The 14,856-nt window shown below is 41.0% G+C and overlaps 1 protein-coding gene across 1 annotated transcript; it reads left to right on the top strand.

The window, feature by feature from the left end:
- Positions 1 to 2,286: 2,286 nt before the first annotated feature.
- Positions 2,287 to 14,381, top strand: LOC136868048 (endocuticle structural protein SgAbd-6). The gene is made up of 3 exons (XM_067144749.2): positions 2,287 to 2,336; positions 12,023 to 12,144; positions 13,802 to 14,381. The coding sequence occupies exons 1-3, from the start codon at positions 2,328 to 2,330 to the stop codon at positions 13,986 to 13,988; spliced, it is 318 nt and encodes a 105-aa protein (XP_067000850.1). The 5' UTR covers positions 2,287 to 2,327; the 3' UTR covers positions 13,989 to 14,381.
- The last annotated feature ends 475 nt before the right edge of the window (positions 14,382 to 14,856 follow it).

Here is a 14,856-nt window from a genome sequence, read left to right as displayed (position 1 = left end):
GCCACAACACTAGTTGCAAATCGAGGATTGTGGCGACGGTTAGTAAATTCACAGAGGCTTGCAGACTGAACGCTGAAAGGCATAACCAGTCTCTAATGATAATGTATGTATGTATGTATGTATGTATGTATGTATGTATGTATGTATGTATGTATGTATGTATGTATGTATGTATGTATGTATGTATGTATGTGTTAAACTTCAACTGATTTCAATTTCAATCCAAATCTCTTAGTATGTGTAGAGATACACAGCTCCAAGGATAGCAGGGAGCTTTATGTCAGCTACACTGAGTGTGATGACGACATGTATTTCTACCGGCTCACGCACTTGAAAATTAATGGGAAAAATAGGCAAGTTTAGAATATCCTCACCTTTAAACTATAAAATATTAAAGTAAAATCACTGAATACTAAAATTCAGATTCCTTGTTCACATTAAGCTTAAAATATCTTAAGTCATGCATGTTACACTATTTTTTCAATTATTTCATTGAATAACACTTTCATAATACTTATAATATTCACTGTACATTTTATTATAGACATAGTATTTTCATCTGCGCGTAAAGTTTACAACTGAAATCACTAATTACACTGGCTTGTATAATTGCGGTCATTGAATATTGTTCCAAGTATTTCAACTGATTTATGCATAATTGACCGTGTTGCTTTAAACGTGGCCAACATTTCTCTCTATGAGTTAGAAAGTTTTCACGTTAATAATAATAATAACAATAATAATAATGGCGTATGGCCTCCGGAGAGGCGTAGATTAGACGGCCTATTAGGCGACCTGAATGTCTATGAAGATGAGTGCCCTACGTAGGATGATTTCTAATGTTGAAGACGCCACACACATCCAGCCCCCGAGCCATTGGAATTAACCAATTACGGTTAAAATCCCAGACCAAGCCGAGAATCGAACCCGGAACCCTCTGAACCGAAGGCCAGTACGCTGACCATTCAGCAAACGAGTCGGACACGAAGTTAATGTGAATGTATGTAAAATACTTCCAAAATGTACTTGAAAAAACAATTGAAACTTGTTTCACGTCTATATATGGCGGTACAAATTCATCCAACGTGATTAATTAAAAATTCTACTAATATCTTTTTCCTCTTTCCTTCAAAGCACCTCTGGTACGGTACCTCTCTTCTTGGAAGTAGCCCGTGGCAACCGCCTCACACCTACTTTAAGTAAGGGGAAAACACTGTAGTTTTGGAAATAAAGAAACAATGCACAATCCTTTGATTGTTTGGAAGGCGAAAGAGAACAGATGATAATGATGATCATCGAGTGAGTTGCCCATGCGGTTAGGGTTGTGTAGCTGTGAGCTTGCATTTGGGCACCGTCGGCACCCCTGAAGACGGTTTTCCGTAGTTTCCCATTTTCATACCAGGTAAATGCTGCGGTTGCACCTTAATTAAAGCCACGGCCACTACCTTCCTAATCCTAGCCCCTTCACATCCTTGCGTCGCCGAAAACCTTCGATGTGTTATTGCAACGCTAGCACTAGCAAAAATAATAATAATAATAATAATAATAATAATAATAATAATAATAATAATAATAACAGTATAAGTTTTGAATAAATGATAGTTGATGATCTTTAGAAATTACTCTTACTGACTTTGGCATATTTTTAAGTTGCTTTACTTCGCACCGGCACAGATAGGTCTTATGGCAACCAGGGTACAAGAAAGGGTTAGGAGTGAAAACGAAGCGACTGTTGCCTTAATTAAGGTACAGCCCCAGCATTCGCCTGATCGAAGTGAAAGAACATGGCCAATTATGACCTTGTACAGGTCTAGTTAAGTTCGATTTAAAATGATATATTTTCACATGATCCAAAGGCTCAATTAAGCAACGACTAGTTTACAAATCTGATGATTTTTAAAGGAACCTAACATCTAGGTCATCGGCTCAGTTTAGAAGTCTCTTCAGGTTTTTTTATATTATTAGGAGTACACTGATTAATGTTTACGTATAAGTATTTGAAACAGAAGTATTCACACAAAACTCCTAATATTTCCTTCGTATATCGCGTAGTTTTAAAATTAGCTTAATTAGATTTACTCGTACCAAAGATTAAAACTTTCTCATGCTTTGAACTCTGCACTGGTCAGTGGAAGGAATGTGACCTGTGAATTATGCGACATTTGCTAAGGACGAAGCTTCTGGTAGATAAACATGAGTGACACAAAGTGACCAGCAGGTGGAGGGGCTAGTCGGTCGCTATATAAGCATGGGTCGGTCGGTCCACAGGCATCACTCAACCACACCTTCTCCCAGTGGACGAGCAGCAGAACACCACACACACCAACATGAAGATCGTAAGTACCGCCACGTATGTTTCTTACACTGGCAGGTAGATAGATAACTAGCCATTTCTACTCTGTAGCATTTAAAGACAACTAACAATTATATATTTTGAACTTTTGGTTTTAAATAGAAGTGAGTTTTGAATCATATCCAGCCCAAATTATTTGGATTGATAGAGAATGTCATCGGTTCTGACAGTGCGAGGTTCGATTTCCGGTTGAGCCAGGGATCCTAGGTACATTTGTCTAATTCTTCTGATTCGGGGTCTGGATGTTTGTGTTCGTCTTAATACACACTTTCACATTACACAGCACTCCAAAAAGTGAATACATCCCTCTGCATAGGATTGGCATCAGAAAGGGCATCTGGCCGTAAATTTGGGTCTAATCTACAGCTAGTGATGATTTCAAGTAACTGAAAAAACCTAGGAAATATAACAAGGGCAAAGTTGCAAAATCGTACCTGATTAATCTGAACATGAAACTACTAGTAGGCTATGCATCTGCTTTACAATTGACGCCAGAGGTATATAAAATATTTATGAAAAGGTTTTCAATTCGATTTAACAGAAACATAGTTATGAAAATAATCATATACCTAAATATGTTAATAAAATCATCAATACGTTCAGGATGTCGATCACACTGAACTCGTTACATTCCAGTACCTAAGGGTCTTCTGGCTGGATAACAGTCGACGCACTTATCCTACTGTGCAGATCACAGGTTTAATTAGTTCTTGGTTAAGAAATACATCATATGAGAATAGGAAGCAAAATGCAGAAAAGGTGTGTGTATAAGAGGGAGGGATTCCTACTTTTCTAAAACAAGCACTACCTCACAGGCAATGAAGGCACTTGTAGAAGTGGAAGGTAACGTCTTTCACTACTCCTAACCTCGGCTCTAAGTAAGATACAGTCGTTAGCACAATGTTCGTTCACCTATGCCCCCAGGTATTAATCTGGTACTCATTTTTGGTACAGCCTGAGTGAACCGCGGTGTCATTTGCCACTTCATAAGTGAAAGTCTCGTTGCTAATATTTTCGACGTCTGACGGGAATTAGAATCGACGTTCCGGCTTGTGAACTAAGCAACGTTTCAGATATTAGGCCCCCTATTCATGCTATCGCTGAAATAGACAAATCTCCACAGACAAAACAGAAGAAATTATTCTGATGAACGTCTAACCGTCTGGCTCCGATTCCCGGTTGAAGACAATGGAAATTAAACTATTAAAACTAGCAGAAAACTTCGCGAATTTTGTCATTCGGCAGCAACAGCTGCACCATATACGAAGGGAAGAACATGAGAACTTAAGCATTACAAAGAAGTATAAGAGAAGACAGCTGATATTAATGAAACTAATCAGGAAGGTAATTGAGAATTATTTTTATATAAATATTAATTATATGGCGTTGGTCGAGCAGCCAGAGGAATTTCAGAACTTTCAGTACATTTATAAGTGTTCAAAGACACTAGTCTTACTACTACGTTGACAGTATAATGAGAAAATTGCAGAAATGAAATCAAATCAGTTTCAGATTCGGTGCTTCTGAAAACATTGTTTCCGTTAAAAAAGAAGTCACTGCACAGTATTCACTGCTCTTCGACCCTCCAGAAGAAGCAGAGTTCATAACATCAATATGCAGTCATAAAAGTAATATCAAACACTAACCAACTCTTATTTTTTAAATTTGCTTTTTCTCGCACCGAGACAGATAGGTCTTGTGGCGGGGATGGGATAGGAATGGGCTAGGATGTGGAAGGAAGGTACAGCCCCGGCATTTGCCTGGTGTGAAAATGGGAAACCACGGAAAACCATCTTCAGAGCTGCCGACAGTGGGGCTCGAACCCACGATCTCCCGATTACTGGATACTGGCCGCACTTAAGCGACTGCAGCTATCGAGCTCGGTGAGTACGAAATTAACCGTCACGTGTAGCTGTAAGGTTGCTTCAGAAAACTATACAATGTATGATTTGTAAACTAGAAAAATCGTGAAAATGACAGTCGAGCTTCTTAATCAAATGCCGGCGTAATGATTTTAAGTCGTTGAACGCCAATGCCAATCCTAGGTAGAAAATAATTAGTATTAGACGTGTAAGAGGCACTACCAAGGACATAGATAACCCAGGAGCAAACTGTGAACGTCGTTCCAAGCTCGATAATAAAGTGCCGGCTTAGGGAGTAGCAAGTGACAAGGGAGCAAACAGAGTGATGTATATTCTCAGAGGGCCTGGCAGGTTTCATTAACTATAGTGACATGATGTGTACGAGTAGTGCATTAACTCTTGGGAGTATCATGCTCCTTTTCAAAATAATAAACAAATAGGAGAGACAGAGGGTAATATTAATAATAACTACTTATACGATTTTCGGAGGCACCGATGTGCCGAAATTTTTCACCGCAGAAGTTCTCTTACGTATCAGTAAATCTACTAACTCGAGGCTGACGTATGTGAGCACTTTCAAATACCACCGGATTGAATAGGAATCGAACTCATCAACTTGGGCTCAGAAAACCAAAGCCAGCGTCCTATCATCTGAACCAATCAGCTTGGATTGCTCATAAGAAAGTATCTTGAGTATCTTCCGAAGTCAATAATAATAATAATAATAATAATAATAATAATAATATCCGGCTCCTTGGCTGAATGGTCAACGTAGCGGCCTTCGGTTCAGAGGGTCGCGGGTTCGATTCCCGATCGGGCTAATTCCCTTGGCTCGAATATTAAGTGTTTATGCTGTCCCCGACATACCTGCAACTCGTTTACAACACACAACACTATTCTCCAGCACTCAACGCGCAGTTTCCTATACAGGACAAATGTCAACCCACCCTCGAAGGAGGGTCTGCTTTACAAGGACTGCTACACCAGACTAGCAATAGCCACACGAAATTATGTATATATCTAATAATAATAGGTTTTTCAACGACCAGTAAATCTACTGGTGCGGGTGTCTCTCTTTTAAGCACATTTAGATATAAATCAACACATTGCACCGGTGTTCAACCCCGCCACTCTGAGTGTACGAGACGAGCGCCTAATCAACCACACTGCGCACGCAGTTTACCAGTTAATTAGTGCCCATGCCTAATAGACAGTACGCGTTGCCCTAGAAGAGTGGTTCCCAAACTGGGCAACGTGAGAGTTTCACAGAGGGAACACGAACAACTTAGAAGAAAAAGAAGTGTGTGACCTGATAAATAGATAAATTAATACACATACGGCAATGAAACTTATGAAAGAGCGAGTTATTATTCATCGAACGTCAAATAGGCCTTAGATCCATTCTCAGTGTGCACATATTAAGGGGTTTGTTTTTGTATCATCCTACCGTACATTCTCCCAACATTTTTCTTCCAGTTTTATCTCTGAGGTTCAATTATTAAAGGCAATTACTTTAATTTCAGGTGCATTAATGTTAGTGGAAATAATAAATTAATTGATTTAGTTACATACTGTATTTATTTAGCCGAACAGAATGGCCGCGTGTATTAATGCGCTACGGCTATGGAGCCTCTGCATTCGAACCCCACAATCGGCTGTCCTAAGAAGTATTTTCTGTGATTTCCCATTTTCACTTCCACGCAAATGTAGGGACAGTTCCTGTTTATAGACCACAGCCGATTCCTTCCACCTCCTTATCCAATTTAATCCACTTCACATTCGTTAGCTTCTCAACAGATGTTGGCGTCAGGAAATGCATCCGGCCGTAAAAACCATGCCATTTAATTTCATCTCACCTCATCCACAACCCCGTATCAGGGAACCGGACTAAGGGGTAGACATACAGTTATGTATTTATTCAAACTTCTCGTCAGATCAGCATTTTAGATTTGAAGTAGCAGCTTATGATACTTTGTTGGCTATGATTATTTATTTATATTTTGTTTCAGCCACACATCCTAGTTAACATTAGATACTGTACTATCATACATTTTGAAATCCACGCATTTGTTCTACGTTCTCTAAGTGTCTCTAGGAAAATAAATAACTGTAATAGTAGCAGTATGCTGTGGGGGCGGAGGAGGAGCTGCAAGAGCTCACAAAAAAACACAATGCAAGCTATATTTAATATTTCTACATACAGTAGTAAAATAAAAGACTCACAAAGTTTTCTTCAGTAACAGCCTCCGTCCTGATTGTACGCCCGCACACAGTGAATAATCAAACATCAGGATTATATTTCGATTCGTCTGTCCCCACCATAATGATGCACACTTTTGAGCTAAGGAAGTTAAACGAAGGACATGTAGAGAAGTGAACCATCTGACAGACATGCCTGAGACCGTTTGTCTCACCCCCTTAAAGCAGACCTAGCGCACGTGTTTTGTTTCCACCTATTGACACTTAGTAACTTCAACAAATGCAGCTCGGGATATACAGAGCAGAAACCAGTATTTATCAAATTATGACTCATTGTGAATTTCAAGTCGACCTAGCTTCCCGATAATGTATTTTAATTTCAACTGAGGTATTTAATTTTAAAATAATTTTAAGTTGCATTTTGTAAGGGGGCGCTGATGTAGCAGTCTGACCACACGGTTCACAGCCAAAGTTCTTTTCTTTCCTTTTTTTTTTTTTTTTTTGCTAGGGGCTTTACGTCGCACCGACACAGATAGGTCTTATGGCGACGATGGGATAGGAAAAGGCCTAGGAGTTGGAAGGAAGCGGCCGTAGCCTTAATTAAGGTACAGCCCCAGCATTTGCCTGGTGTGAAAATGGGAAACCACGGAAAACCATTATGGCGACGATGGGATAGGAAAAGGCCTAGGAGTTGGAAGGAAGCGGCCGTAGCCTTAATTAAGGTACAGCCCCAGCATTTGCCTGGTGTGAAAATGGGAAACCACGGAAAACCATTATGGCGACGATGGGATAGGAAAAGGCCTAGGAGTTGGAAGGAAGCGGCCGTAGCCTTAATTAAGGTACAGCCCCAGCATTTGCCTGGTGTGAAAATGGGAAACCACGGAAAACCATTTTCAGGGCTGCAGATAGTGGGATTCGAACCTACTATCTCCCGGATGCCTCTACGCGCACGGCCAACTCGCCCGGTGCCAAAGTTCTTCGGATTCGAATCCCGGACAAAGAGTTGTCTCTACACTCACGGTCATGAAAGCGAGAGTTGAGTGGCTTAGATGGTAGAGAGCCGGATTTTGCAGCCCAAGACGGAGGGTTTCCATCCCAGCTCAGTCTGACAGTATTTGACGGTGCTTAAATACGTCAGTCTCGTGTCGGCAGATTTATCAGCACGCAAAAGAACTCTTGCAGAATAACACTCTGGCACTTCGGCATCTCCGAAAACAGTAAATGCAAAATCAATCAGAAAGAAAGAGTAAATATTACAAGCCGACTTGAGGTGATAGTAACGATAATTACTGAAGGAAAACTTCAACAAAATAATCTTCCTTAATTCCTTGATTGAATGGTCAGCAAAGCTGTTCAAAGACTCCCGAATTCGATTCCCGACCAGGCCTAGTATGTTGCCCGCATCTGCTTAATTCTTCTGGTTTGGGGACTTGGTACTTGTGTTTGTGTTTGTTTTAATACAGACTTCTTCCTTTATTGTGTTTACTTAAAGACAACACAACACTATCAACCACCACAGAAACATCGGGAAGGGCATCGGGCAGTAAAACTGTGCCAAGACACAGATCGTATTCACAATCTCTTGTTAAAAAAACGGCAAAGAAGGAACTGAAGAGATCGAGCGAACGGCAAAGAAGGAACTGAAGAGATCGAGCGAGTTGGCCGTGCGGTTTGGGGCGCGCAGCTTTCAGCTTATATTCGGGAGATAGTGGGTTCGAATCCTGCCGTAGGCAGAACTGAAGATGGTTTTCCGTAGTTTTCCATTTTCACTCCAGGTAAATGCCGAGGCCACGGCCGCTCCCTTCCCACGTCTAGCCCTTTCTTATCCCAGCGTCGCCATAAGACCTATCTGTGTCGGAGCAACGTAAAGCCAATTGTAAAAAAAAAACTGAAGAATCATCCTCTCTTAGCTCTTTTAAGAACTGACCTTCAGAAGAGTGAAGATTTTGGCATCAAAGACATGAAAATTAAAGATTCCCAACGCCGCGAAATCTTATATTCTGTGGTACTAAGGCAGAACCCGATATGTCAGAGAACTTGATTTTCAGGAGGCGCTTTTTGAAGTTGGTGAGCTCGCTGAAATTCGTATTGTATTTCAATGACCTCTAAATTGAAGTTCATACATTTGTGAATGTAATAAAAAGAAGGAACAAGTTGTATCCTTATTTATTCAGTAAGTTCAACGAACAAATCACTCGGTTGCCGGAATTTCTATTTTGGAAACAGCTTATTCTAGGGGCACCAGAATCACACCGGGATTTGCCAGCATACCCTTCGTCGCAACATCTACCATATTGGCATTAAAACCGAAAATTCTTTCTTTTTTTGACATATCGGATTCTGCCTTAGTACCATTCTAATCAATAGGAGCAGGACAGGGTGATTTTCTCGGGTGGACGCTCGGTACACCATTAGAACACCTGGCGAAGCTCTGGGAATATCTCCAGTTAGATTTCATTTTTTTTAACAAAACATAACACCCAAAGTCTCGTGCAGGGTACTGCCTCGCCTTGCAATTCAGTGTTAACTCCACTGCTCTGGAACACAGTCTGACTAGAATACGTAGCTATGAGAAAGAAAACACAATGCTCCATGAAGAGGAAATAATACCTCGCTCTATATAAAGCACCCAGCTTCTTGTCCTCACAAGGACGTCAGAACGGAAGACACGTACCATCTGTTAAAAACATCGTTTTTACTAGTCATTCCAGGTAATAAAACATTCAACTCAAGGGCACCGACTATTTAAGGCAGTGATTGATCAATAACAGCTGTATAAAGTAAAATAATATTCGTTTAACTGTCCGACTCGTTGGCTGAACGGTCAGCGTACTGGCCTTCAGTTCAGAGGGTCCCGGGTTCGATTCCCGGCCGGTTCTTGGATTTTAACCTTAATTGGTAAATTCCAATGGCACGGGGACTGGGTGTATGTGTTGTCTTCATCATCATTTCATCCTCATCACGACGCGCAGGTCGCCTACAGGAGTCAAATAGAAAGACCTGCACCTGGCGAGCGGAACCCGTCCTGGGATATCCCGGCACTAAAAGCCAAACGCCATTTCATTTCGTTTCATTTTCGCTTCCTATCAGTTATCTTAGATTTTGAGAGACGCCAGAGTATCATAATTTTGTCTCGTATAAGTAAAACTAACATGTTTGAAGCCAACGACACGGGGTTGTCACATTTAAACCGACTAAAGTGTCACCGACCTCAGCCAGATTCGAACCGCAACCTTAGAAATGCAAGAAAAGGATTTCTGTCAATAAATAATACTAAAATCATTCTGTAAATAAGGATGTATTCAGCTTCAGTGAAATCTGAAAAAAAAAAGTAAAATATAGAATACTTGATATTTCTTACTTGCCCTTGTGGCGGTAGATGTGAGATCCCTCGCTGAGTCCGAGGGAAAAACCAACCCTGTAAGGTAAACGGAGTAAGAAATAAGGAAGGAAACTCTTTCGTTATCAAGTGAACGTCTTTATCAAATGGCGCTTCAGCTGATGTAGGAAAAAATCTCGACTATTCTATTGATATTAGGCCTTTGTATATCCCATTTATTAAACCAGCCTCCTGTATATAAAGGTTGTCATTAAAATAAGGTAATATCACAGGATGTGGCTGCTTAAAGGAACGATGCTACTATTATCGCTGATAACGTCCGTTCCCCTCTGGCAAACTAGCGAATCTGTACCTCTGCAATTAAGTTCTAGAGTTTACTATTAATATGCTATCCAGATATGTCTCAAGGTAGATACAGTACTTTATCTGCTGAAATGATCAAGAATATGTGTGTGTTACAGCCTGTTTTTTGACAATATGAAAATGGCTGAGATGTCGTCCTCTTTGTGGCAAACTACCGAACGTGTAAATTATTAATTTATTAGAAGATCTCAAACAAGTTGTGACTACTCACGTAAAACGCATTTTTAAACATATTTTCGTGGTTGGTTTGATGTGTTAATAACACAGAACGAGCCGCAGATGCAAGACTTTGCCAAATGGTAGATCTTATATTAGTAAAGTGCAGAACTGTACATTCCTTAGTTTCGATAATTTGCCAAAGAAGGGGAAGATAAGAGATAACATCACTGCGTATGCACTCAGCGTCCGTGATGAACCCGGTCTAGAAAGCCAAGAATAGCGGCCGAGAGGATTCGTCGTGCTGACCACACGACACCTCGTAATCTGCAGGCCTTCGGGCTGAGCAGCAGTCGCTTGGTAGGCCAAGGCCCTTCAAGGGCTGTAGTGCCATGGGGTTTGGTTTGGTTTGGTCCGTGATGAATTGTGAGAAGATGTAGCTTGGAGGATCTGTTTGTGTATGTATTTCAGGGGACTTGGCAGATCGATGTAAATATTAGTAATAAAATAAGCACCTCTTAACTCGGTGAGGAGAACAATGGGAAACTACCTTGCTTCTTGATTCTCCAGCACACCTCTTCAGTTATGTCTGAATTGCTAACACAGTTGAACTCTACTATATTCTCCCACAACCCCCTGTTTATTACACGTAATTCCTGGAACAGTTTCCTATTCGTTTATGCTATATATAATTTACACCGACATCGGTTGTGTAATGTGCACGATACTCTGATGAGGTTTCCTTGTGAGTTCCAGCCCTTGATTGCCATATAAAGTATATCTCAAATACGTTGTACGCTCTTGGACACACAGTGGTTTCGTAGAAAGAATCATCGAAGGCTGGACCACGGTTTTTAATTTTCATCTTCCAACAGTATTTTACTGTGGTCTGAGGACACTGAGGACTTTGAGAAAGAAGATGGTAATAATAATGTTATTGGTTTCTACGTCAGCCTAACTACTGTCACGGTTTCTGGAGACGCCGAGGTTCTGAATTTTCTCCACAGGACCTCTGTTACGTACTAGTACAGTACATCAACCGACACGAGGCTGACGTATTAGAGCACATTCAAATACCACCGGACTCAGCTAGCAGGCTGGGCTCAGAAGGCCAGCGCTCCACTGACCCAGCTACTCAGCCCGGCAGAAAATGGTAATCTAACACTGCTTATTCCTCGTGCCACCTCCTCAGAGCAGGTTGGGGCCACCGTGGAGTATTGTGTGCCTCTTATCAGAGTTGCTGTGCAGTGGATGTTGAACCTCTGCTGGAGGATAATCTTCTGTCCCATGTTCCCGTTTCCATTCGTCACTTATCATTTCTGAAGATGCGACCGAAATAGGCTGATCCCCCGCGTTTTGCCAAGGTTAAGACTTGACATGATTTCTCGCCATGGTGAAGTACTTCCTCATTGGGGACGGGGTCTCCCCATTGAATCCTGATCTGCCATACATCCACATTCAAAGGCCTACCGTCAGTTGATTGATGAAGCTTTTAGAGTCTGTCCTTCTGCACTATTACTACCCAACCGTCGGCAACCCTGGAGAAGGATTTCCGTGGTTTCCCATTTTCACACCAGGCAAATGCTGGGGCTGCACCTTAATGGGAACGCTCCTTTCCCAATTCTAGCTCTTTCCCATCCTTGCGTCGCCGAAAACCTGTGACGTTAAACCACTAGCAAAAAAAAGAACTATTAGTGCTTAATACAGTCCTGTTGACAAAATGATAGAACGATGATCCTTATGTTGCAGGCCCTTGTTCTCGCCGTCACCTTGGCCGTCTGCTACGCTGCTCCACGCCCACAGAAGCCCGGCGAGCCATACATTGAGGAACAGACCATCGAGAACGACGGATTAGGCTCCTACCACTTTGGGTAAGTTCCATAGGCCTACTAGAAAAATCACTTCTTCAAATAGGCACGATAAACAAATTATCCTCAGAAATCATTTGTTTTTGTTTGGGTCAACAGTCCATAGACGGGTTTGATGCAGCTCTCCATGCCACCCTATCCTGTGTTTAATTCCTACGTAACTAATACATATACTCTAATCTGTTTGTCATATTAATACCCCTGCAGTTTTCACCGCCTACACTTCTCTCAAAAACCAACTGACCAGTCCCGGGTGTCTTAAGATGTGTCCTATTATTTCTAGTCAGGTTTCGACAAATTGTTCTCCTCTCACCAATTCTATTCAGTATCTATTAATCCGTGATTTGATCTACCCATCTCGCCTTCAGCGTTCCTCTGGAACACCACATTTCAAAAGCTTCTATCCTCTTTCTTTCTCAGCGAGTGTCACCTCCATACAATGCCACGCTCCAGACTATGTCTTCAAAAACATCTTTCTAATTCTTATATCAGTGTTCAAAGTGAGCAAATTTAGTTTCTTAATAAAGGCCTTCCTTTCTTGTGCTAGTCTGCATTCGGTGTCCTCCTTAGTTATTTTATTGCCCTAGTAACAACATTCATTTACTTGCTTTAAGACTTCATTTCCTGGTCTAATATTTCCTGCATCACCTGACTTCGAATGTACTCCATTACTTTTGTTTTGGATTCTTTTATCTTTATCTTGTACTCCTTCCCCAAGACTATGTTCATACTATTCAGCAGTTTCTTCAGCTCTTCTGCAGACTCAGATAAAATAGCAATATCATAGGCAAATCTAAAAGTTCTGATTTCCTCTCTTTGGATTGTGATTCCCTTTCCAGATTTTACTTTGCTTTCCTTTAACGTTTGTTTTATATAAACACTGAAAAAGAGAGAGGACAAACTGCTGCCTTGTCTCACTCCTTTCTGGATGACTGCTTCGTTTCCATAGCCCTCGATTCTTATCACTGTAGACTGATTTTTGGGAGGTTGTAAATAATGCTTCTATCTCTATATCTGATCACGATCACCTTCAGAATCTCAAATAGCTCGGTCCAATCAACATTATCGAATGCCCTTTCTAGATTTACGAATGTAGTGTGCGTGGGATTGTCCTTCTTCTAGGTCCTCTAAGATCAGACGTCACGTGTTCCTACATTTCCTCTGAAGCCAGTAAAATAAAACATAACGCCCCTAAAGTGCAACTCAATAGCGCGTGCGATTGCCATTTTATTTAATTACTTATTTGTTTTATTAATTAATGCATTAATTCCCGGTCAGGTCGGAGATTTTACCTTGTCTAGTTTGTGTTTTCCCCAACATTCTTCTCTGAATATTCAGACAACACACCACACTACTAACCACCACAGAAACACGCAATAGTGACTACATCTTTGCACATAGGGTTGGCGTCAGGAAGCACATCCCACCGGAAAACAGGGCCAAATCCACTTGTGCGACACAGTTCGCACCGGTGAACCCACAGGTGTAGTAAAAGCGATAGAAGAAAAAGAAAGCAGTAGCGGTATAAAACGCAACCCTTTGTTAACCAGAAACCTCCGTTAACGAGAAAGAAAAGAATACCGCAACAGCCACGTCCCATTTTTGGCAGATTTTACTATGTGTATAAATGATAAGTTATATTACTTTTTTTTAATTTCAGGTTCAAAACGAGTAACGGCATCATCCGCCAGGAGGATGCCATTACAAAGAATGAGGGCACTAATGATGAGATCATTGAGGTTCGTGGAACTGTCACGTGGCTGGACGCTGACAACAAAGAGCGCACTCTCATCTTCGTCGCCAACGAGGACGGCTTCCAGCCAGAGGTCTCCAGACGTAGACGGTGAAGTTCGACCACAGGAAACTCTGATACATCGCGCGGAAGTGCCAAACAACGAACAATCGAAACGAGACTAGTACAATACCTTAATTAAACTAGCTGTCTTACTTTACTATATCTTCTAAAACCTCGATTCTGCCAGTAAACATTGTGTACATTGCATATATTTCAAGATGCCTAAAGCATTCACAGAGCTGGCCCACATTATCTAGTACCCAAGAGTGCACAAATATTGCTATAACAACGTATTGTGAGTGAGAATGATATTACAAATATTTACATTTCTATACACACGAGCGCACACAGAAAAAAAATGTATATTTAAGTTATATTAAATGTAATAAGCCTTATTTGTAAAATGTAAATTAAAATATTAAATAAATATTAATATTCAACTTGACATTCTTATTTTTATTCAAGCTGTACTGTAGGGTTGGTCTTTCTTTCTATCGTCATCAGTCCTTGGATGCAGCTCTCCAATCCATTTCACCAGACTCTGTTCGGGTCCATGGCAAAATGGTTAGCGTGCTGACGTTTGGTCACAGGGGTCCCGGGTTCGATTCCAGGCAGGGTCGGGAATTTTAACCATAATTGGTTAATTCCGCCGGCACAGGGGCTGGGTGTATGTGTCGACTTCATCATCATTTCATGTCATCACAACGCGCAGGTCGCCTACAGGCGTCAATTCAAAAGACCTGCATCTGGCAAGCTGAACATGGCCTTGGACATTCCCGCACTAAAAGTCATACGCCATTTCATTTACCATACTCTATCCCACCCACTCCCCTATTTATTTATTTATTTATTTATTTATTTATTTATTTATTTATTTATTTATTTATTTATTTATTTATTTATTTATTTATTTATTTATT

This window comes from Anabrus simplex, chromosome 1, assembly GCF_040414725.1.
Source record: "Anabrus simplex isolate iqAnaSimp1 chromosome 1, ASM4041472v1, whole genome shotgun sequence".
NCBI lineage: Eukaryota > Metazoa > Arthropoda > Insecta > Orthoptera > Tettigoniidae > Anabrus > Anabrus simplex.
The sequence above is the reverse complement of the archived record's forward strand: the minus strand, read 5'-3'. Positions and strand labels throughout refer to the sequence as shown.

Excerpts from the sequence above, each read along its gene's own strand:
- LOC136868048 (XM_067144749.2), top strand. Across the intron at positions 12,145-13,801 it reads TTAGGCTCCTACCACTTTGG|GTTCAAAACGAGTAACGGCA; the intron begins GTAAGTTCCATA and ends TTTTAATTTCAG.